The sequence below is a fragment of the Vulpes vulpes genome, chromosome 8, assembly GCF_048418805.1.
Source record: "Vulpes vulpes isolate BD-2025 chromosome 8, VulVul3, whole genome shotgun sequence".
Taxonomy (NCBI): domain Eukaryota; kingdom Metazoa; phylum Chordata; class Mammalia; order Carnivora; family Canidae; genus Vulpes; species Vulpes vulpes.
The window spans coordinates 5,853,607-5,878,627 of record NC_132787.1 but is presented as its reverse complement, the minus strand read 5'-3'; the positions used below and the strand labels follow the sequence as shown (position 1 = coordinate 5,878,627).

General features: G+C 40.1%; 1 protein-coding gene and 3 non-coding genes across 19 annotated transcripts; all 4 read right to left on the bottom strand.

Annotated features, from left to right (window-relative positions):
• Positions 1-4,841: 4,841 nt before the first annotated feature.
• KANSL2 (KAT8 regulatory NSL complex subunit 2) lies at positions 4,842-23,656 on the bottom strand. 16 transcript variants are annotated; one of them, XM_072765415.1, is made up of 10 exons: positions 23,543-23,656; positions 22,759-23,017; positions 21,623-21,801; positions 20,991-21,105; positions 18,049-18,216; positions 17,447-17,609; positions 15,824-15,920; positions 11,562-11,815; positions 6,223-6,408; positions 4,842-5,623 (listed from the first exon to the last, which is right to left on the bottom strand). In XM_072765415.1, exons 2-9 carry the CDS (start codon positions 23,007-23,009, stop codon positions 6,235-6,237), a joined length of 1,401 nt encoding a protein of 466 aa, XP_072621516.1. In that variant the 5' UTR covers positions 23,010-23,017; positions 23,543-23,656; the 3' UTR covers positions 4,842-5,623; positions 6,223-6,234. The 16 variants fall into 16 exon arrangements, with proteins under 16 accessions (XP_072621516.1, XP_072621514.1, XP_072621517.1 ...); XM_072765413.1 differs by having other exon boundaries at positions 6,289-6,408; XM_072765416.1 differs by having other exon boundaries at positions 6,289-6,408; positions 11,664-11,815.
• Positions 5,827-5,962, bottom strand: LOC112921280 (small nucleolar RNA SNORA2/SNORA34 family). The gene has a single exon (XR_003235219.1). It is a non-coding gene; the product is annotated as a small nucleolar RNA SNORA2/SNORA34 family (small nucleolar RNA).
• LOC112921279 (small nucleolar RNA SNORA2/SNORA34 family) lies at positions 7,652-7,784 on the bottom strand. Its single transcript, XR_003235218.1, has one exon. It is a non-coding gene; the product is annotated as a small nucleolar RNA SNORA2/SNORA34 family (small nucleolar RNA).
• LOC112921277 (small nucleolar RNA SNORA2/SNORA34 family) lies at positions 15,597-15,733 on the bottom strand. Its single transcript, XR_003235216.1, has one exon. It is a non-coding gene; the product is annotated as a small nucleolar RNA SNORA2/SNORA34 family (small nucleolar RNA).
• Positions 23,657-25,021: the final 1,365 nt, after the last annotated feature.

The window sequence follows — 25,021 nt, the reverse complement described above, 5'->3', positions numbered from 1 at the left end:
ACAAGAAGAAACAGTAAATTTAACATTCATTTCCCATTAAATAAATTGAATCAGAAAATAAGTATCTTCCCACAAAAAGCAATAGCAACAACCAAAACCCTGCAGTCACATCTCCATGGGCAAGATCTGTTAAATATTCATTGAAGAAATAATTCTAAACTTACACAAATTATTGCAAAGAATGTAAAGAGGGAATAAAAGCCCAACTCATTTTATGAGGGTAAGAAAACCATGACAGCAAAACAAGAAAGGAAAATTACTGGCCAATTTCAGTTATAAACCCAGATGCAAAAATCCCAATACATATGAAAAGTAAATCTAGGAACCTAGGGACACCTAGGTAGCTCAGTGGTTGAGCGTCTGCCTTCAGTTCAGAGGGTGATCACAGGTCCAGGGGTTGAGTCCAACATCGGGCTCCCTGTATGGACCCTGCTTCTCCCTCTGCCTGTCTGCCTCTCCCTCTGTGTGTCTCATGAATAAATAGTCTTTTTTAAAAAAATAAAAAATAAAAATAAATCTAGGAACCTAGACAAATGTAAAAAGTAATAAATTATGATCAGTTGGGTTTATACAAGGAATATAATGTGTTTTAAATTAGAAATAAATCTGTTTCAACATATTAGAAATTAAAAAATCATAATCATCTCAATAGATGCATAATTTTTTAAAGATTTTATTTATTCATGAAAGGCACAGAGAGAGAGACAGAGACACAGACAGAGGGAGAAGCAGGCTCCTCGGGAGGAGCCCGATGTGGGATTCGACCCCGGGTCGCAGGATTACGCCCTGAGCCAAAGGCAGACGCTCAACCGCTGAGCCACCCAGGGATCTCTTGGCCACGTTTTAATGCTTCCTTTTCAGATAAACCCAGGAAGTTGCATATGGCTGGAAAGTAGCACATTAAGAGAAAGAACATTTCTTTGAGACAAAAGTCATTAGATAATTAAGGTCAGAGCATAAAATGGTCTTAAATGCCATGCTAAAGAGGTTGCTTGTTTTCCTGAAAACAGTGAGGTGCCACTGAAATTAGTTTGGCATAAGCAGTAGAATGACCAAATAAAGCTTGTTTGGCTGCAGTATAGACTTAAAAGAGGTAAGACTTCAAGCTGGGAGATCAGTTCTCAAGAGAGACCAAGAGGTTGCAATTTCCAGTGCCTGGAGGAGCCAGACCTAATATGAGTGAAGTAGGCCAGTTCTAAAATGACAGAGGCGAGAACTATAGAAAATAAAAAGCACGTCACTAAAAATACCCACCACTATCTAGCTCTAGTCAATTGTTTTCATGCAAGAATATTGCCCAGCATCACTAGATCTTCCAAATTGTCAAGAGAATTTTAATATAATTTTTTCATTTTCAAAATTGTGCCAAAACAAAAAAACAACCAATTATGGGCCAAATCTGGTACAAAAGTCATCAGTTTGCAACTTGTGGCTCAAAATGTCAGTAGAGATGAAGAAAGGAAACAAACTCAAAGGATATTAGGAAGGAAGAATTATGGTAGTGATCAACTGGGTGTGGGCATAAGAGAGAGGTAACGATAGATCACTTCCAGATTTTCACTTTGGTCCCTGGGTGGATGGTATGCCATGAAATACAAGTAGAAGAGGTTTAAGGAGCATTCAGACAGCCAACAGCTATAGCTCATCAGCAGAAGGAACATAAAAGTGGGAAGACAAGTCATTTTCAAGCTGTAGGACTCGGTTCTCTATCCACCACCACTCCTATCACCACATCTTCAGCTTAGCTGCATAAGTGATACCTGGGCAAGTCAGAAAATTTGGACAGATACATCCATCAAATGTAACCATCTATGGGTGCTAACAGTGAGGCCAGGTGGTATTATCTGATGATGCCAGGATGGGGACAGTCCTGGTGACTTATGGTTACAACCAAAGTGGCCAATCATTGCAGGCTGTGAAATCTGGGCAGCTGAGCCAGTTAAGGACCATCAAAGTGTCAGGAATATAAAGAACAGGGAATCCAGAAAATATTCTCTCCACTTAGATTTCAAAGATTGAGACTATGACCTCTTGCCCAGTACATACCATCTCTGGTTGCTGGAGTCTGAATGCATTAACCTATCTTTATCTCAACCATGTACTGGTCACAAGGCTTCCTGGAAAAAGGAAATTCTGCCATTTGGGACAATATGGATGTGCCTAGAAGGTATTATGGTAAGTAAAATAAGCCAAAGACAAATACAGTAAGGTCACCTGGGTGGCTTAGTCGGTTAAGCGTCTGCCTTCGCCTCAGGTCAAGATCTTTGGGTCCTGGGATCAAGCCTCACGTCAGATTCCCTGCTTAGTGGGAAGTCTGCCTCTCCCTCTCCTCTCGTTACAAGCCCATGCTTGCTCTAATAAACAAAAATTTTAAATCTTAAAAAAAATACTGTATAATCTCACCTACACATGGAATCTTAAAAAACCAGATTCACAGAAACAGAGCAGATTGGGGATTGCCACAGACTGGGGATGGGGGTGGAGGAAATGGGTTATGGTGGTCAAAGGAAAAACTTCGTTACATGATGAATACTTTCTGGAGAAGTAATTACAGGCTGAAAAAAAATTAGAAAGCTAAAGTGGAAATAGGAGAGCCAGTGGGGTTTCTTAAAAAGATCTCTTTCACCTGTAGCACAAAAGCACTCACAGCTAAGTAGCAGCCTGAGGATTTAATGAGTTGAATTCCAGAGAAGCTTAAATGCTCAAAGTGGTACTGTGACGCCAAGGTCAGGAGCCCGACCGCAAGAACCTGGAACCCTTAAGTATGGTATTAAGACATCTATGTGGAAGCCCTCAAGAATATCAGCTCTGCAGACTTCCATGACCCGTGTTTGCAGAGGTGACCCATCACTCCCTAGGAAGAGCTAGCATTTCCCCCATGGAGGCACGAAGACTCCCTTAAAGAGGGCCATCCTCACAAAACGTGTCCTCTTCCTCCCACAAAGCTGCCTCCACCTCATTTCTTTCCTGGTAGGCCTGTACTAGGGTAAAATCGCAGCATACCCCAACTAGAAATGCATCGGACCTGATAAGGGAGTAAAGAAATTGTACGGGCAGCCCTGGTGGCTCAGTGATTTAGCGCTGCCTTCAGCCCTGGGCCTGATCCCGGAGACCCAGGATCGAGTCCCACGTCAGGCTCCCTGCATGGAGCCTGCTTCTCCCTCTGCCTGTGTCTCTGCCTCTCTCTCAGGAATAAATAAAATACTTAAAAAAAAAATTACCTCAAAGAAACCATAAGAACTAGCCAGCAGATACTGGTAGAAGGTAGCAGAATATCCCTGAAACTGGATTTTTGAGGGTGCTTAATAAAGGAGGGAAAGGAACGTAAAATTGGATAAGTCACTGACTTGGGAGCACGTTCTCAGTTCTCAGGATTTAAGACCTTGGCCAGGAGCCTAGGGAATGGGGGTAATTTAGCTTCCAAGGTGCCTTTCAGAAATCTGGAAAAAAAGGGTGAACACTCAGCAAAGTGAAAATGCTGGAGTTGCCCTCGAAAAAGGCAGATGAAGGAATCAAAAGGTGCAGGGGAAAAATATGCCAAAATGGGTCCATTATGCTGAGGCCCAGAGGACATTCCCATTCACCAAAGGCATCAGATAAGGACACCAGTTCCACTAAGTTCAATGAGCCTTCTCTACAGGCCAGGATTGAGCTTGGTAATAGCCACAGATCATGGGGCTAATAAATAAGTCAAGTGGGCAGCACTTTAACTGACAAAGGTCAAGGGACAATTACAAGCATACCTCATTTTACTGTGCTTCACTTTATTACACTTTGCAGATACCGCATTTCTCACAAATTGAAAGTTTGTGGGAACCCTGCATTGAGGAAATGTACTGCCACCATTTTCCCAAAAGCATTTGCTCACTTTGTGTCTGTGTCACATCTGTAAGTCTTGCAATATTTCATTATTATATATGTTATAGTTACCTATGATCAGTGATTGACTTGCTAAAAGCTCAGATGATGGGCATTTCTGAATGATAAGTATTTTAAACAATGTATGCACTTTTTAAAGACATTAACGCTATCCCATACTTAATAGACTATAGTATAGTAAAAATGTAACTTTTTTTTTTTTTTTTGTATTTATTTATGATAGTCACACAGAGAGAGAGAGAGAGGCAGAGACACAGGCAGAGGGAGAAGCAGGCTCCATGCACCGGGAGCCCGACGTGGGATTCGATCCCGGGTCTCCAGGATCGCGCCCCAGGCCAAAGGCAGGCGCTAAACCGCTGCGCCACCCAGGGATCCCTAAAAATGTAACTTTTACACGCACTGGGAAAGCAGAAAATTCACCTGACTTGCTTTATCAAGGTATTTCTTTTTACTACAGTGGTCTGGAACCTAACCTACAATATCTCCAAGTTATGCCTATTAGAGACAACTTCTAACATAGGTAACTCAATCGTAAGTGAACTTCTATTTTAACCTTATCTTTAGATTCACCATCAAAATGATCTTGACAGTTTATGCTTATCTCTGTGATCTAACATCAGGCCCAACTTCAGGAAGTTTTACATATATACGTTCCAAGATCTAGAGAATTTTGAGATATAATCAAACAGATTTAATTGGGAAAAAGAAATGGAAGTGGGAGTAGGTGGCAGAAAGTAGGATGAAAAGGATTTTTGGAACCGATAGACTTTCATAAGGTAGTTCCACCCCTTTCTCTAACTTCTTTCAGGTTTTTATCTTATCCTCAAAATCAAACCAAGTTACTGAAAATGTATTTACTTCTTGGGATGGAAATTTACCTGTTGTGTTTTTCCCTTTCCCATCAGAAACAACTCCCAAAGAACCCCAAAAACATATATACACATTCAAATACAAAGAAAACATGCATTCAAGTGATTGCTTTATATTTTCATAACATTTTAACATTTAATAGAAATTATATACAATAATTTTTTTATTGTATCTTACATAAGAGAGCCACTACAGAAATTTACATAGGTTAGAAGCAAGATGGATGGTTAAGGAGGGCCCAGTCGTGTGGGCTATTCTCAGAGGTTATAGGTTAGAGTTCACTGGGGGAAGGGAGGTTCAGATTACCAATCAGATGAGAGGTAAAGAAAAGCTAAAACACAGGCCATTAGATAGAGATAACCAGACACTGGGTTCCATTAATATCCCAAGGGTACACATCTCCTACCTAAACACCTATGTGGATTTGTTCCAAGACTTGGGTATTCCCATTACAAAGATGTCTCTCCCCTCAGGCACAATCCCAAACACTCAATCCCAGCAGCTCTAACAGGAATCACCTATCTCTCTCTTCCTTGCACAGAGTGGGAAGACATCCACAATCTGTAGACACCATTGGTCCCTTCCCCTACAAATTTGGTTTGTTTACCTATAGCACTCAATAACCCAGAGGAAAAACAACCATCATAGTCAGTTGTCCTTCAGTGAGAGACAATCATAAATACTTGTTTAAAGAATGGAAAATTCAAATCTGCCAAAGTCAAATGGTTCTGAAAACAAACTATCAACTGATAGAAGAGGGTTCTGGCTTCCCATTTGCAGTAGCCACTCCACTGTGAGGCAACGGTGCAGAGGCTTTCTCAGTATTTCGAGACCCCTGTGATCTGCACCCATCTCCAGCCATCTGCATCTGGCCCTGTTAAAAGAAAGTCACTTTGGTTACAAATCCATTCATTATGGTCTGAAACATGAATCTAACTTAATCAACATCAAGAAGGCAGAAACTTAAAAAACTCTGAGACCCCACTCTTCCCCATACTTAACTATCTCTGACCCTTGGAGTCAGCAGTCATTATTTGTAACATTCCTGAGGCCCTCCCAGTGGGAGGGAGAGCTGTGCATTGTTTCTTCCAATGAAATAGCCATTCACTGCTGAGGTTCCAGAACAGCCAGCAGATCAGAGGAAGATAGTCCTTTGGGCCTCTGTTTGAAACCAACAGCTATAGTACAACTGCTAGTCTTCAGTCAGGGCCACTGGTACCCCACCCAAGGCTCAAAGAAGCCAAATCACATTACTTGTCCCTACTCTATGATGAAAACAATCCCAGTGTCAAACTCTCCCTTTAAAAAGAACCATTTATGTAGATTCTTTATCTTAACCTCTTCTAGTTAACTAAAAAATCACGTGTCCTACTCTCAGAGTCTGGGACTAGTGGTGTCCTCTTTAGGGGCCCATCTGAAGAACTGCCATCTGGGGCACCTGTATAGGCTACTTGTGATGACAACCCCACTCACTGGGAGTACATGCTAGCCATAGCCAGCAGGGAGACCTGTGCCTGGATGGGGCTGTCCTTCACTTGCCAGAATATCCACTGGGCCTTCAGCAATTTCTTTGACTGAATGATCTTCAAGGGTTAGAGAAGGATCAAAAAGTAAGGGTGAAGGAGGGCACTGCATACCATCACCCACGACATCCAAGTCCTAGGAAAAGAAAGAGAAAAAGCCCATCAGCAATACCAAAGGAACCAATAAGCTGAACCTAGCATATTTTTCAACAAATCTCAAAGCAATTTTCCCTTATTTCCTTTACCCCCTTGCCTACTTTCAATCAAAAAAAAAGATTTCCCCAGAATGTCCAACAAATCAGGTAAGATCCAAAAGCACTAAGAACTTTTTCTTGCTGCTGAGTGTAAAACACAGACCACTATAGTAGCTTAAAAAAAGAAAAAGCATTTTCAAATAGAAAAATTCAGAGACATAAAGTAAAATAGTAGCTACCAAGGACTGGAGGGAGAGAGGAAACCAGAGTTATAGTTCAATGGGCAGAGACTCAGGGCTGATAGAAAAGTTTCAGAGATGGACAACAGTAACAGTTGTGCGATACTGTTAATGTACTTAATACCACTAAATTGTACACTTAAAAATGGTTCAAACAGTAAATTTCATGTTACAAATATTTTACAAAAAATTTTATTAAAAAAAGTATATTTCTTTTAAAACTGTAACCACCACCTAAGTTTGCCAGTTGTGAATCTAATATGGACAATCAGCATAATCCCAAGCTAAAATAAAATACTGCTTTAAAAGACTGGACAGGGATCCCTGGGTGGTGCAGCGGTTCGGCGCCTGCCTTTGGCCCGGGGCGCGATCCTGGAGACCCGGGATCGAATCCCACATGGGGCTCCCGGTGCATGGAGCCTGCTTCTCCCTCTGCCTGTGTGTCTGCCTCTCTCTCTCTCTCTCTCTCTATCATAAATAAATAATAAAAAAAAAAAAAATTAAAAGACTGGACAATATGTGGGGTGCCTGGCTGGCTCAGTCAGTAGAGCATGCAACTCTTGATCTCAGGGTTGTGAGTTCAAGCACCACGATGAGCAGAACTTACTAAAGAAAAAATTAAAAAAAGATTAGACAATATGCGATTGCTTGATTAATGTCTTAACAGTCACAGTGGGCTAAGGAAATACTATTCTAAGTCCCTATCCCCACCCAGCAAATCCCTAATTCTTAAACAAAACATACTTCAATTGCTCTTTTAGAAAGAAAGAGGAGGGGAGGGGAGGGAGAAAGGAAAGAAAGGACATCATATTCCATAGACTATGTTCTTCTAATTGAAAGAGCCATTCCCTAATTCTTAAACAAAACATACTTCAATTGCTCTTTTAGAAAGAAAGAGGAGGGGAGGGGAGGGAGAAAGGAAAGAAAGGACATCATATTCCATAGACTATGTTCTTCTAATTGAAAGAGCCATTCCCATTGGGGTGCTGAATGGCTAACAGACCACAGAAACATATTACTCTTGGCTCCTGTTTGAAACCAACAGCTACAGCAAACCACTGGTCTTGATTCAGGGCCTAAAGCATTGCAAAGCCTCTGTGTGTCAAACTGACTTTCATGCTACCAAGAGTCTACTGCAAAACTCCCTTCCCAAGAGTGAAAATTAACAACGGGTTTCTATTCCCCCATGCCCAATTAACTTTATAGAAGCTGTTTCCAGTAATCTAGCTTCACAATAGGCTTAGTGCTTCCAAATTAAGTCTAAGAGTTTGAAACTCTCTCCCCTTCTTTGGTCTGCTAATCACCACATTAAGAATCATATTTCACAATAATTAAGATAGAGATTAATTAAAGAATGTACTGGGCAGCCTGGGTGGCTCAATGGTTTAGTGCTGCCTTCAGCCCAGGGCGTGATCGCAGACACTGGATCGAGTCCCACGTCCGGCTCTCTGCATGGAGCCTGAGCCTGCTTCTCCCTCTGTGACTCTGCCCCCCCCCTTCTCATGAATAATAATCTTTAAAAAAAAGAAAGATTTAAGAATGTACTACACTTAAAAGCTGCGCAATTTAAGCAGAAATTCAGAAAAGCATATGATCATCTATGTAACATCGATTTCAGATGTGTTAGAAATTATTTTTTTAGATGTTTTATTTACTTTAGGGAGAGCGCGAGTGAGAGGGGCAGCCGGAGAAAATCTTTAAGCAGACTCCCCACTAAGCATAGAGCTGGACTTAGGGCTTGATCTCATAACCCATGAGATGTGACCTGAGCCAAACCAAGAGTCCAACACTCAAATGACGGAGTCACCTAGGTACTCCTAGAAACTTCTATATTAGAAACAGAAACCAGAAAAGAAAAAAAAAAAAGAAACAGAAACCAGTATTTTCACATGGTTAAGTCTGTGAACTGTTTTCTCCAATTTTTTTACTTTACACAATTATACAAATAATTATCTTGGAATTCAAAAGAACTCATTTAAGTGGTGAGGCATAAAGTTTCCAAATCTCAAGATAACAATGGTATGGAAATGCTTTCTAAAGAAAATAGATATTGAAAAGGCTTTTCTCACATACTCATGTTGTATGTTACAAGAATTAAAATTGGGGAAAGGAACCTAAAACAAGAGAGGAAGGATGAACCAGCAGAAATGCCTATTACAACAAGAATACTTAGAAACATAAGTCCATCAGGACATAGAGAATCCACATTTTGTTCTGATCTCAAAAATCACACAAAAAAAGTAATAGGATTAATGTATTAGGTTGTTACTTGTCAAACATCCTGGATCAAAGCACAGAAAACAGCCAAGTATAATACCCAGAATGAGACTGAATTTTAACCTATATTAATACCTAATACCTGGTCCTCCCATAGGTAAAATTACCAGAAGTTATTAAGCTATAAAAATGTATCTAAGGCAGAATGTAGGTTATAAGCTAAGATTGCCTGGTGAAATTCATACAATTAAGAAATCATTTTTTTCAGCAAAATTTTATACTAATAAATATACACAGAATTTATAGGACAAAATGTCTTTTCAAAAACTGGATTTTGTTTCAACATTTTCTAGAGAAATTTTACCTCCAAAGATTAAAAATAGAACTATACTTATAATAACCAATGTGATTTATCAAAAGTACATTAATAAACAGATGATAAAGTACAAATAATTGATCATTTATAGTTTTTAAACCTCTAACATCAAAGGTCCATCTTAAAAACCCACTGGAATCCCCAAAATAAGGTTACTTCTCATATCCCTAAAAAAAAAAAAAAAAAATCAAATCTAAGCAACAAGAATTAACAGATTTGACAATGTTTTTAAATATTCTTAAAGACTTTATTTGAGAGAGAGAGAGAGAGAGAGAATAAGTGGGAGGATGGGCAGTGAGGGAGGGCTACACAGGCTACAGGCTGAGCATGGAGCCCCAATGGGGAGCGGAATCCCAGGACTGAGACCATGACCTCAGCCAAAATCAAGAGTCAGACCCTTAACTGACTTGAGCCATCCAGAAGCTCCTAAATATTTATTTATTTATTTATTTATTTATTTATTTATTTATTTATTTATTTATTTATTTTAATATTTTACTTATTTATTCATGGGAGACAGAGGGTGGGGTGCAGAGACACAGGCAGAGGGAGAAGCAGGCTCCATGTAAGGAGCCCAATGTGGGACTCGATCCCAGGTCTCCAGGATCACACCCTGGGCTGAAGGCGGCGCTAAACCGCTGAGCCACCCGGCTGCCCCCTAAATATTTTTAAAATTAAGATTCCTTAACTGTCAGCTTCACCTATCATCATGAATCTTACAATCTCTATAATTTTGTGTAAAAATTCTCCAAAGAGCAATACTAATATGGCAAAAAGCAGGTGAAAGGGGAAAGGCAAAAATGAAATGGCTCTAAGAAATTATCAGATGAAATAAAAGTTACTAACCTAATATGCCTACATAAACACGTGCTATTTCCACATATGTATATTAATATCCAAAAGGAATCTGGTGATGTAATGCTTATTAGGTTAATTTTTAGACCTTATAAAGTTGCTCATGTTATTAAAAGTTAAAAAAAAAAAAGAAGAAGATAGCACTTCTCTACTTCTCTGTATATTCTTCACATTTAAAATGAAGGGAAGTAGACAAAACTCTGTCCTTATCAATCCAGAGCTATCTATTCATTTACGCTCTTCAACAAAATCTCACTGGAAAAACTTGGGAAGCACTAAAGTATATAAGAAGGTCCCTTTATAGTTTTCACATTCTATAAAATCTGTGTGAAAGAAATTCTTAAAAAAGCAATTAAAATCAGGATTATAATAAAAATTATAATTTTATTATAAATGAAATAATAAAAACCAAAAATAGCCTGTAAATCATACATTAAGCAAAGAAGGGGATGGGGATTATGAAAAAAATTGGAATCAGTTTATTCTTAATACTACCTTTCTTTTTCAGATATTACCCTGTCCGGATATATCCTTCTTAGCAAGCAGTATCTTTGAAGTCACCCAAACTTTGCTTCTACCCTTAGCAAACAATCTTGCAACCTATATTCAATTTTCCATTTAGATTTGTCCCATTACACATGTCATGGTTATATACAGCATACCTTTATTATGAAATTCAGAAGACTTATCTTCAGAACAAATAATGAAAACCTTTATCCAGAACACTAAATATTAAGTAAATTGCTAAGATAGAGATGGTAAGTCAACCGATCCCCAAGTCACATAGTAGGGGTAGTGCTAATTAAGGGAACAATAAAATCAGAGATGGGTTCATGGGCTGGGACCAATTGAGAAACAAGCTTAAAAAAGTACTGTACATACTTAGAAGACTGTAAATACTTAAAAAGAGATCACTGTTGTTCTAGTCCATTCACAACAGAATCTGTAATAAGGTATCAAAAATAAAAGTCAATAGCCAGAGTTAAGTTTAGAGTCATTTCCTGTGGGCACCTTAACCTGAAAATGAAATCTTTACTACTACAGAGCAAAAACACAAGCTTACAACTGTCAAGAGTAGGTATCAGAATTCACTTGTATTATTAAGATTCTAGTGAATCACTTACCTTGTGGATGGTACCAGACTTCCTGGCCACACCAAGTCCAACCATAATCTTGATTTTCTAACTTCCCATAGTTTACAATTTAATTCACTTTTTATTCCCTCAGATAAACTCCTGCCATTTTAACTCTCTAAATCAATATGCTAATGTACAAATACAACCATACATGTATCATTTCAAAAACTTGGTATCAAGTCTCCCAGCCACAAGACTAATAACCTAGTCTCACCATTAATAAATAAGGCCTTGCCTGAAGGGCCAACCAGAGCAGAGCTTCTCTAACTTACATCACTGAACTCCAGAGGTAAACTCTCAGTGGGCTGAAGCTCGGCAGCACTCAAGTACAGATCCATGGGGCCGGCTTCCAGATCGTCTGGCACAGACAGTACCTGCTCGGGCTTATACATCTGAGGAGGCAACTGGAAATGCAGTGGGCAGCAGGGATCCTCAGAGAGGCTTACAGGAACTGGTTTGTTGCAGGGTACCTCTTCAGACCCCTGGCAGCATTTGAAGAGAACCTGATTCGTGTCCTGACAAATATCTGTAGAAAAATGGTCAAGGGAAATAAAATGGATCTATTGGAGGCACAAAATAGAAGGGCTGTCGGCCATGTAAAACTCAAGGTCTGCACTACAGAAGACAATTGGTTACATTTGAAACAGAACCAAGCAAGCACAGTTAGCAATTTTTAAAGTTCTTCTCAAAATAAGTATCATTCACTAGCATCTAATTCTAGCTCTACCAGTAATTTAAATCCTAACCTACGCTTCAGGATCCCAGTCATTTAAACTAGAGACACCAATCTTGTTCTCACTTAGGGATTTGAGAACACTGCTAAGCAAATAGCAATAACAATCCTAGGAAACTATACCTATTCAGAAGAAAACTGCTATGGCAAAGAAGTGCTACCAAACCCCTCCAAGAACTCTGGTAAGTAGATTGGCAAAAAGACTGCAAAAACTTTTTGAATCTTGTTCCCAAAATATTTACATGTTTAAAGCAGCAGAGAACTCAGGAAAATAAAAGCTCCAGTAATAGACAATAAATAAATTTCCATGTCCCTTTACTTTTTGGGGGGGTACCAATGCAGGGAATTTGTCCTGGCCCCAAATAGAAAGAGATGAAGATAATTTTGTTTATGAGGTCCCTGGAAAGGAAGTACTCCAGGAACATTCCAAGAGCAGTAACAACTTCTATTAAGGGTAAAACAGCTAAAGGCTAATTTCCAAGATGGCAAAAAAGCTCTCGGTAGGATGAATCATAATTAGAATGATTAGATAAAACCACAAAATTTGGTTCAAGTTACTCCATTAAATGGGTTTTATTCAAGTGATACCATTTCTTGTAATCTAAATTGTGAGTTTTTCCCCCTAGATTAACAGACAACTGTTATTTCAAATGTCAGCTTACTTTTACTTTTTTCTTCTTAAAGATTTTACTTATTTATTCATTACAGAGAGAGAGGCAGAGACATAGGCAGAGGAAAAAGCAGGCTCCACGCAGGGAGCTGGATATGGGACTCGATCCCGGGACTCTAGGATCATAACCTGAGCTGAAGGCAGACACCCACAACTGCTGACCCACCCAGGCATCCCAAATGTCAGCTTACTTTTAAACCAGAAAGCAACAATTTTCTATAAACTGTACCCAGGATTATAGAATTATGGGTAATTTTCTCCCAAATTTTAAGGTAATTTCTAAAAATTGAAAAGTCGAGCATACATTTTATTTTTTTTAAAGAGATTTTATTTATTCATGAAAGACAGAGACACAGACAGAGGGAGAAGCAGGCTCCATGCAGGGAGCCCGACATGGGACCCGATCCCGGGACTCCAGGACCACGCCCTGGGCCAAAGTCAGGCACTAAACTGCTGAGCCACCCAGGGATCCCAAAGATTTTATTTATTTATTCATTAGACACACACACACACACACACACACACACACACAGAGAGAGAGAGAGGCAGGCTCCACACAGGGAGCCTGATGTGGGACTCGATCCCGGGTCTCCAGGATCAGGCCCTGGGCTAAAGGCAGGCGCTCAACCGCTGAGCCACTCAGGCTGCCCTTATTTTTAAAACAAATAACAACTTCTTGAATAAAGCCATTTGTCTCAATCAATTCTTGGAAACTGCTAATCTCTTAAGGCAGAGTTTCACAACCATGATACTACTGATATTACTGGCTGTCCTGTGCATTATAGGATGGTTAGTGGCATTCCTGGCCTCTACCCACTAGATGTCAGTAGCACTCTCACTCAAGTTATAAACAAGCAAAACTGTCTCCACACGTTGCCAAATGGGGATATAAATGGTCCCCAGTTGAGAACTACTACTCTAAAGAACAGTGAATAGTACAAATTAAACAGTATTTACTGAATGAAAATGAACAAATGAACACATGAATCCTACAGGAATAACCAGATGTGCATTCTGTGTGCTTAAAAAAATCTAAAGTCTCCAATGCCCAATCTTACTCAATATGAATACTTAAAAAATCAATCCATTAAATTGTTTTAATCAGAACTTTTTTCATAGAATTCAAAGGACTTTTAACAAGTCTCTTATTTAATACAATATTCTGGAAAAACCCTCCCCCCATCCTCCTCCACCCCCTTTCCTTTACAATGGGAACAAGAGAGACAAAGAGAAGGGAATGGTTGACCTACAACTAGAGTCTGGGTCCTTCACTTTCAGTCCAGTGCTGTCTCCATTAGACCAGAGTAAAGAGTTAACAGGTCACCAATGGCAGTCGCATGTTTCTCTGGGATAAGGACTTAAGGAAGGGTAAGTGACTTAAGCAACTATGGAGTGGAAAGGAAAAAAACATAAAACAAAAAAATCATACTTCCCTTCTCTTTTCAAATACATTTCAACTTTGCTTTTAAAAATATTAATATTCTAATAAACTACTTGAATATAATACTATAAATCTAAAATACTCCTTAATATTTGTAAATTGAGACTTTTTTGACTTATAAAGTAAATCAAGCTCACTGAAGAAAACCTGAAAAGTACAAGGCAGAGGAATAAAGGGCATGAATAACCCCACCATCCAAAAGTAGTCCACCTCTTTTACTTTCCCTCTCAGTATCTGATTTTATGTAATTCCATACCTTATTTTTGTCGTTATCATACATTTTTCTGTCATTCATAAATTTCATTAAATCTAATGTTTATTGCCTAAACATATTCCATATTGTATCATAATTTTCTTCTCTATACCCACACCATTTCTGAAAATTTTAAGGCTGTCTCCGTTTAAAAGAATTTTATATAAAAATATTGGTCTACATTTGACTATCTTCTTAAATTCCAAGGTAACATAATCATTATCAAACAATATGAATACTGTCAAGCTGCTTTCTAAAAAGCTTGCACCACTTGGTCTTCCCACTGGCAGTAGCTGGAAGACCCATTTCACTACAATTTCACCAACCTGAAATTTACTCATTCATTAAATATATATATACAAGTATCAAACTCATAGACTAAAAATTTCCTTATTTCCTATTTCACATATGTACAGTAAAGATAAATACTTTTAATTACCACTTCTACTTTTAAATCTGTCTACCAATGCCCAATTATATGTTTTCAGCATTTATTTTTAATTTTTAATTACCTCACACAAGTATTTTGTATATTAGGGACAGCAATCTTTTACCATTTATTACAAAAAGTAGTAAAATGGTAAAATATTCAACAAACAGAACAGAAAAAAATTTTTTCCTCTCAGAAGACCAAGAGAAGGTTCTCCTTCTTTTCCTATTAAAGAAGATACACTTCATTTCCAAATATTTCTTATCTCTTGCCAGGCAAATGATATCCAGCAAGATTTATGCCTTTCAGATAATAAAGATTTTCATATTCAACAAGTGCTTTTACTGTCAAAGTGACTTTCTTAATATTCATAATAAAGATGTACTTTCACAATCCAATAAACAACTCAGAAGTCTTATAACCTGGTAAATGTGGTCTCATAGCAGAATCAAGAGGAGCTATGATGGTTTAAAGGCAAACTAACTGGGAGAGTGGAGAGTAGAATCATTGTTTTTGGAAATAGTAAGTTTTCAATTTGAATAAAGTCTAAATATACAAATTAGGGCCCTGACCATACAGAAGGATAATTCTCACAGAAAAGTCAGTTCAGAACCTATAGTTTTTTAGTGGGAAACCCAAAGTAATTTTTTGTGTGTGATAACTGGATTCAACAGTATTGTATTTCCAAAGAACAAGTTCTATCAGAGAGCCCTACATTTTGGAATCTCAGTATTCATCTACTATGAGTAAATATTAGCCCATCCCTATCTCCAATGACACAGATGTTTCTTTCTAACGAATTGACCATCACATTTCCAAAGTTCTGAAATGGCCAACAGACCATAGAAAGACATTTCTTTTGGCTCCTGCTTGAAACCAACAGCTTCAGCAAACTGCTGGCCTTGATTCAGGGCCAAAGGAAAACAAAGACCTTCAATTAAGCAAACTAGCAGAGATTCCCACCAGCCTTTAATCTAGCTAGCAAACTGAACGAATAAAAAAGATACGGGTAAGGCAGTGTCTGGTCATTGGAAGAGATTGATTGGAACAACGAACATCATCCACAAAGGCCAAGCACCTCTGACTGGAACGAGTCGTATGAGCCTAAAATGGAGAAAATAGATAAATCAAACAAACCCTCAAAAGAAAATACAACCAACTGGGACTCCTAAGTGGCTCAGATGATTAAAGCATTCAACTCTTGGTTTCAGCTCAGGTCACAATCTCATGGGTGTGAGATCCAGACGTGTTGGGCACCCTGCTCCGTGGAAGTCTGCTTGAAGGTTCCCTCTGCCCCTCCCCCACTTACAAGCTCCCTAAAATAAATAAATCTTAAAGAAAACACAACCAAATACCTGTGATATTTACTAATAAGAAATGTATGTCCTTAAAGGCTAAAAAACTCAACATTTGACAAGTTCACTCACCAATACTACACAAAAGGAAAAAAATTAAAACCTCATGTCCAAATAATGTGTCAACCCTAATTCAAAACATCTCTCCATATAATAAGTGGGTGATAAGCCTAATGATTTTCAAACTATTTTGTCTTTTAGTGACAATTTTTTAGGGCTTGAACTCAAAACCTCAAGATCAAGAGTTGCATGATCTATAGACTAAACCAGCCAGGTGCCCCTAGCAAAACCCTTTTGTAAATTGCAATTTTAAGTGGAGCCCTAACAAACAAAACAGATAAAAATGGAATTATTCCAGGTGCCTCGGTGGTACAGCTAGTTAGGAATCCAACTCTTGGTTTTGGCTCAGGTTGTGATCTCAGGGCCATGAGATCAAACCCTGCATCAGGATCTATGCTAAGTGCAGAGTCTACTTAAGATTCTCTCTCCCTCTCCTGCTGCCCCTCCCCGACCCTCCTGCTCACTCTCTCTAAAATAAATAAGTAAGTAAATAAATAAATAAATAAATAAATAAATAAATATATCTTTTTTAAAAATTAAGCAGAGACCAAGGGCTTTAAAAACAAATTTAAGAATGATCACTTAACTCTGCTTCTGGGAAGCCTAGGTGGCACAGTGGTTGAGCTTCTGCCTTCGGCTCAGGGCATGATCCTGGAGTCCCAGGATTGAGTCCTGTAACAGGCTCCCTGTGGGGAGCCTGCTTCTCCCTCTGCCTATGTTTCTGCCTCACTCTCTCTGTCTCTCATGAGTAAATAAATAAAATCTTAAGAAAAAAAAAAAAAAAAACCTCTGCTTCCTATCAACTTAACTCCTGACATTCTTTGCTCCTATTATTCTACCTATCCTCTCATCTTCTAAAACAAGTTTCCCAAGCAACTTACGCTTTAACCAGTCCCTATTTCTGAAATGAAGAATTTCTGAACCAAAGAACTTAGAAATCTACAGCAACCCGTAAATTTACAGAGAACAGAGGCCCAAAGAAGTTAACAGTGCAGACACAGAACTGGTCAAAAGAGAACTAAAAAAAAAAAAAAGAGAGAGAGAGAACGAAGACTACAATTCACGTCTCTGGACTTCCACGTAAGTGTTCTTTTCAATTTACCCCATGTGCAATTAAGTCAGATTTCCAATCCAAGACTGTACAATGTTTTGACTATTACTCTAACTTGTAAACAAAGCAAATATACACCCCTTACAGATATAAACACAAATTACCTGTTGGGCAGCACCATCTGTAGCCAGCATTCTGCGTTCCTTCAGCTGCCTATGTAATAAGGCTTCCACTCCATAGCGCTGACGATACCGCCGAAGACATTTTAGACGCTTTAAGTTCTCTCGTTCTTTGGCCAAAAGTCCCTCTGGGCCAGTCAGGAGACTACTACCTGGTGAGTCACAACAGTCAAGATTTACGTGCCAAGCAACCAATAAAGGATGGCTTCCCCAATTAACAAGAAATAAACAGAGAAAACTACGGCCATAAGATAGCCACTTTCAAAAGCAAATTCTCCTTCACTCCAGGTACCAAGACAGAAATAAATCTAACTACAACCAAATACACATTTTGAAGCCACAACAGCTTGTTGGGACTAACATTAAAACTTGCCTAGATGGGATCCCTGGGTGGCTCAGTGGTTTAGTGCCTACCTTCGGCCTAGGGTGTGATCCTGGAGTTCCAGAATTGAGTCCCACATCGGACTTCCTGCACGGAGCCTGCTTCTCCCTCTGCCTGTGTTTCTGCCTCTCTCTCTCTCTCTCTCTCTCTCTCTCTCTGTGTCTCTCATGAATAAATAAATAAAATCTTTGAAAAAAAAGAACACTTGCCTAGAGCTTCATGTTCCACTTTGCGATTATGTAAGTAACGTCGCTTCTTCTCTTTGAGCAGATGCTGAAGTCGTTTAAACTGATCAATGTACAAAGACTGCAAACGAATTAGCTTTTCACGCATAATCAGGGCAACTTCTTCTGCTGTATAGACACCAGCATGTCTGGAATAAAACAGAGTTAAGCAAAAAATAAGAAAACACAAAAATAAAACCCCAGCTTAAATGCAGAAAAGGGTAGAGAAGAGACTTAAGTTTCTTATTTAACAGTAAGTCAGCACAGAGACCATCACCTTATTAAATAGGAATGTTTTTACATACAGCATTCAAGTTATTAAAAAACAAAAAAAAAAAGCTATTAAAAAACAAAATAATAAAATCCCCAAGTATGGATACTAACTTGTGATCTCACAACATGATGAAGGCAAGAGGTTTCATTATTTTCCCCAGTTACCTGCATTATGTTTAAGAAGTGAAGACATGGAACACTCAAAGTTTTTATTAATCTACAATCTTATCCCAGTTTCATAATTTAATTACTTAAGCTATCAGAACAGCTTAAAAGTATTCAACTTAGTAGCATTTATACTTTAACCTATTTTAGTTGAAGTACAAAAGATAGTGATTTCAGTTTCTAATTTAAAAAACATTCTGGGGGCAGCCCCGGTGGTGCAGCGGTTTAGCGCCGCCTGCAGCCCAGGGCGTGATCCTGGAGACCCGGGACATGGGGCATGGTGCCTGCTTCTCCCTCTGCCTATGTCTCTGCCCCTCTCTCTGTGCGTGTCTCTATGAATAAATAAATTTAAAAAAAAAAAAAAACATTTGAAATACATTTTGGGACGCTTGAGTGGCTCAGTGGTTGAGCGTCTGCCTTCGGCTCAGGTCATGATCCTGGGATCATAGGATAGAGTCCCACATCAGAGACTCTGCAGGGAGCCTGCTTCTCCCTCTGCCTGTGTGTCTGCCTCTTTCTCTGTGTCTCTCATGAATGAATGAATGAATGAATGAATGAATGAATGAATGAATGAAATCTTAAACAAAAACAATTAAGTAAATGGTTACTTTGAGGAAAATCACATATACATACCTACAAGAGGGGAAAGAAATTAATACTAATTCTAGTTAGGATAAAATCTAATGACATCATCATAAATAATACAAAAAGCACCCTTCTGAAACAAGCAAGTAAAGAAAACATATGCTGTTAAATTGTTAATGATTCAAAAAAGCGGTCCTAGTGACAAAACACTGGCACCAGAAATGAAATTAAGACAATTTCATTAAATAAAGAAACTTTTATTAAATTTAAGACATCAGCAATATGGAAACATATCAACAAATTTAGTATCAGGGACGCCTGGGTGGTTCAGCGGTTGAGCATCTGCCTTTGGCTCAGGGCATGATCCCAGAGTCCTGGGATCAAGTCCCACATTGGGCTCCCTGCATGGAGCCTGCTTTTCCCTCTGTCTATGTCTGCCTCTCTCTCTCTCTCTCATGAATAAATAAAATCTTAAAAAAAAAAACAAAAAAAACTTTAGTATTATAAGATATTTAACAACTCTACTGACATCCCTAAAAATGCAAATATTTTAGAAGGCCAAAATTTTTTTTGGATAATCTCATAGGGGAATTAAGGAAAGCCTTTTATTTAGTTGCCTATTTTATTTTCCCCTTTGAATGTTCCTTTTAGGAGACACTGACATCAAGTATCTAGTCCTTTTAACATTTATACATCTCATAAAATTAACTGGTATTTTTAAGTTACACTAGCATAAATGTGTCCCCCAGAGACTGATCCACTGTAGATTACTACTGACAAAATCAAGTTTCTGGACCTTCGAAGCGGAGTATTTACCACACCAAAGGACAGTCACTTTGTGACCCTACAGAGCATATACCTCTTCAAAGCAGCAAGTCTGGCTTTTTCTTTCTTTCAGAACCACAATGGGAGAGAAAAAAAAAAGAATGTCTGGTATAAAATTACTGCTGAGAAAGAATCCTGCCAGTTAATGAACTTTCAAACTACTTAGATGAAACTTTCCAAACAAGATTCATTGTTTGAACTGACATTCATTGTTTGAACTGAGTAACTGACATTACTCAAGAAAAACAGATGAAATTATTCTACTTAGCAAACGTAAACCTAAACGATTTTATAAAAAGATCAGAAATTCATTACCTATTTACTATACTTCTATGCTGTCAATGCGAAATGTTTCTTAAAAGACAGTAGTCAAAAAGAATGAAGAAAACAAAAAAAGAAAAAACTAAACTAAACCCAAACCATGAGACAGAAATAGAAGGCAGTGAGTAGCAACGGTTTTTTTTTTTTTCTACAACTCTTAAGGTGATCATGAACTAAGTGAAGAGCAGAATCTTAGTTAAGATATAATTAGACTGATTAGTCACTTCTGGGTTTCTAAATCAGTTTCTCTTTCTTAGGCATGAAACCAAAGGAAACTCTTGAACATCTTTTTTTTTCCTACTAGAAAAAAAAAACCCTCATAAAATGTAACTTTGCAAAAAAAAAAAAAATAGTTATTCAAATACAATCACATTATTGTTCCTGAGGCTTAATCCAGGGATCCATTTATATCAATTTCCTCTTCTCCAACTGATTTAAGCATTTCTCAACCAACCTCCCATTATGTCCAAGACAGTTCCTATTTTCTCCCCTAGGCTTTTTCATGTGTAGAATTTGATATCCAAAATTCTTTCCAAATTACAAGACTTCCAAAACAGAATAAAATCTTGCCCTGCAGCAAGATGGTGGTGAACCAGGACAGGACACTTTAAAATACAGAAGCTAGTACTGCTCACAAAATAGCTAAACTCTCTTCACCCCTCCTAGGTTATTAATCTATTAATTGCATGCATTACTACAGTCCACATTCTAACTACAAAAAAATTTTAAAGCCTTATGTGGAGTTACAACTTACTTTAGGGGATCTTCTTGATCACTGTCTATGCTATCAGCTTCACTGTCAGGGTCACCTCTCCATGTCTGATCCACAGTAATGGGTTCCTGCTCCCCATCACTCCAGCTGTCTTCATCTGAGGCAAGGAAGGGAGAGCAGCCATTAAGACTTCCCACCTCCGTAACTCCACCACACAAAACTAGATTACTTAACACATCAACCCAAACCTTAACGTTTAAGAAAACAAACAAAAAAAGCCCCAAGAACTTAGTACAAAGGCTCTGACAAATAAAATTGGCTTGAAAAAAGACAACCCAGGTAAGATTACTTAAAACATAAATAAGGTAACCTTGCCCTCAAAAGGGCAGAAAGGTCAACTCAAAATTATTCTTGCTTCCTGAAATTAGCTTGCCTCACAAAGACAAGCATAAACAACAATGAAGGAAATCATCAAAAACTCAGAAAAATAAACCCAAGCACACACTACTTCAAACTGAAAAGAACTGGTGAACACAGCAATCCTGGAATTCTCACCAAACTGTCAATGAATTACATTATTATCACATGCCATGTATATTCACAAGGCACTGTGCTACCCAAAACAAGTTCTTTAACTTACTTTTTCCTTTTTCATTCTAGGAGAAGATCCTTACCCAGAATTCGGCTGGCTTCACTGCGGCTACTTTCTGGAGTCTGAGAACCCAGCTCTGTCTTAGCGTAAGAACTCAGCTGGCACAAGAGTGTTTCACCCATAGGCCCTGGATTGGTCTTCTTCATTTGTGCATGAAGTGCCAGGGCATTCCTACGGGCATGTTCAGCACAGAAAGACACCCTAAGGAGACAAAAATATTAACATTTATACTCCGGTCCCTTCTTCTTGAAAGAGTTCAACCATTTTCTTAGTCACTAATCTTTAGATCATTCTTAGGAAATTAAAATGAGGGCAGCCCATGTGGCTCAGCGGTTTAGCGCCTGCCTTCAGCCCAGGGCCTGATCCTGAAGTCCCAGGATTGAGTCCCACATCAGGCTCCCTCCATGGAGCCTGCTTCTCCCTCTGCCGGTGTCTCTGCCCCCCACCCCTCTCTCTCATGAATAAATAAAACCTTTTTAAAAAAATTAAAATGAGCATTACCTTCATTTATAAATTAAAAAGGCCAGTGAGGCAGAGCAATTTAACCGGCCCAAGGTCAGCTCATTACATATTATTACCAAGCAGAAATGCAGGCAGCATAACCTGGTGCTTCATTCATCAAACCAAACATTTCAACTATAAAAAATGCTGACATCATCTTAGAACAAATCAAAGAGATCCACTTTCATCTCTCGAAACTGATTCTGGCAACTCTGTATTTTACTTCAGCTATCAATCCACTGTGGGTAATAAGACGTGGGGCACAATTTCAAAACCAAAATACACATGCAGAGTTAACTAGCCAAATTCTGTTTCTGCGTGAATACGTTTGCTTCTATGATGAAAGCCACAAAGCCTCTCCCAGAAGAATACACATATACACAGCTTAAGGAGGCTCAGGGTCATGACCCAAAGAGCCAGGGGACCCCGGGGAGGGGGGGGGGCGGTAAGAATAATCTAGAATATCCCCTTATTTTACAGACAAAAGAAAAGGTCTAAAAGGAATGAAGTCAGTGGCCCTCTTTCCAGTTTTCAACATTAAAACTCCAGCTATTCACAACCTCACGATATACCTCATCCCACCCACCCCTCTCCTCCCTTTAAAACTCAAAGTACACACGACATAGATGATCTGTACATATATATATATATATATACCCATCTTTCTTCTCGGGCTTTGGAGCAGCACTGGGACATCTTTTTCCATTCTTCGTCGATATATAACTGCACTGCTTGAAGGGTGCATTCTTGTCTTCTAGGATATGCTTAATGCAAAACTCCTGCCCTTCCAGACGGGGCTGCGAGCATGGGCGATGAGTGAATGAACAAGACAGGGGCTCCTGAGACCTGGGCACTGGGGTGATCCTCCCCCGATTGGTCGGCAAGACGTGGATCCGAATCCTATTCATACCAAAACCTGCAGGGTCACACAAAAGATCAAAAAGCCCTTAGCCCTCCCGTAAATTCCTGCGGCACAACATCCGGGCTGCCCGCGCGGGTAGTTTCCAAAGGGCTGGCCCAAGTCACCCTCCGTAGGTCCCCGCCCCCCGCCCCCCTCCTCACAGCCATTAGTCAGTCTCACGGCAGCTTCTCCCCCACCCGGACCACCCGCGCGTCGCGCGCCTCCCAGACTCGCACGGCCGCCGCACGAGGAGGGAGCGCCGGCCACGCCGCAGCACCGCGCCCGGCCTCCGCCTCCCCGCACGCCGCCTTTGTCCCGGCCGCCTCAGAGCTCACGGCTGGGCCCTGCCCGTCCCCGGCCGCCCGTGCAAGCGCCATTTTGTCCTCTGGCTCCAGGCACGGGAGAATCTGGCTTCTGGGAGCCTATAGGAGGAGAGCAACCTCGACGCTGGTTGAAACAAAGCAGCAGCTCGGAGACGGCACGAGGGGCGAAGCGGCTGCCTAACTGCAGAAGCGCGAGGAAGCCCCGCCGCCATCTTACCTCGGCCGCCGCGCCGCGCCGCGCCGCTCAGCCCTCTGGCCGCGCCAGCCGCTTCTAACTCGGCCCCGCTCCCTTCCAGGCTCCCAACCCCTGATTGGCTACGGTGCCCACGGCTGTGCGTCACCATTGGTCGAGGCCCGCTAACCTATCACGCCTGAGGGGGCGGGGCGCTAGAGAAGGCGCGGCCGGGGTGGCTAAGACGACCTGTCCGTCAGCCAGTGACTCCGCCCCCCCGGTGCGCGCGCGCGCGCGCACCGCGGGACTCGCCAGCGCGGCGTTGCTGGTTTTCGGGCTGCGCTTGGCCGCTGCGTGGTCCGAGGCGGCTGCTCCCCGGACCACCCCGGCCCCGCGGCTACAAAAACTCAGACATACAGAGGCCGGAAGGTCACTGTACAGTTGACTCTTACTGTTTATACAGGGAAAGGCTGTAGTTTTCTTTAGTGAGCAGGTCATTTATTGAAACGAGTATTTACGGAGTCTGGGAAGTTTCATATTTAAACACTTGATTTTCAGAGCAAACCCTGAGAGGCCGAGGCTGTTATCTCCATCTTACGGATAAGATAACCGAGGAACCGAATGGGCCTCTCGATCTATCTAGTAAATGGAAGAGGGAGGTGAATTTGAACCCAGCTCTCATTCCTTGTCCCTTAATTGCCTCTCATGTAGCATAGAGCATTGGATTGAGAATAAGGAAATAGGAGTTCTGGTTTTGACCCTAGTTCTCTAAAATTCTCTACAATTTCATGCTAACTAATGCAGGTACAGAGAAACGGCAGACAATCCCAATCTTATCATACTTTAACGATTTTTCAGCAAAAGTATCTTTTTTTTTTCATCTCCACCCCACCTGTTGTAGAAAGGAACCAACAATTTCTCCCTGTAACCCTTCTGGATCTTTTTTCTGCATCCCAGCCTTACAACGTTTATCTAGTGTCAGTTTCATTTAAGAGGTTTCTCCAGCAGCGATGAGCTGATGAAGTATGATTCACACTGCCAAGTGTGCATAGAGAATCTACAATGCTGGACAACTACAGTTTAAGCACACGAAGTGATTAAAACAAAGGGGGAGGGGTAGAGGGGGAGGTAGAAGAGATGTCATTTCCAGATTAGGGTGTCCCCAGAAGGCCCTTTTCTGAAAATTCATTCATTCAACAAATACTTATTGAGAACCTAAGTGCCAGGCACTAGGGATACAGAGAGAACCAAGAGAGATGACCCTGTTCTTTTTGAGTAAACATTCTACAGCAGTTTCAGGTTGTGGATGCAAATACAAACATAGTATCAACAGAAAAGATGATATATACACATAAGCAAACGCTCCAACCCTCAGAAGGGATACAAAGAAGACATTTGTTATAAACTCTCTACAACTCAAAACTAGCTGGAAAATATGGGAATCAGAATCTGCAACCAGGGGCGCCTGGCTGGCTCAATTGCTAGAGCATGCAACTCTTGATCTTGGTGGCGTGAGCTGGAGCC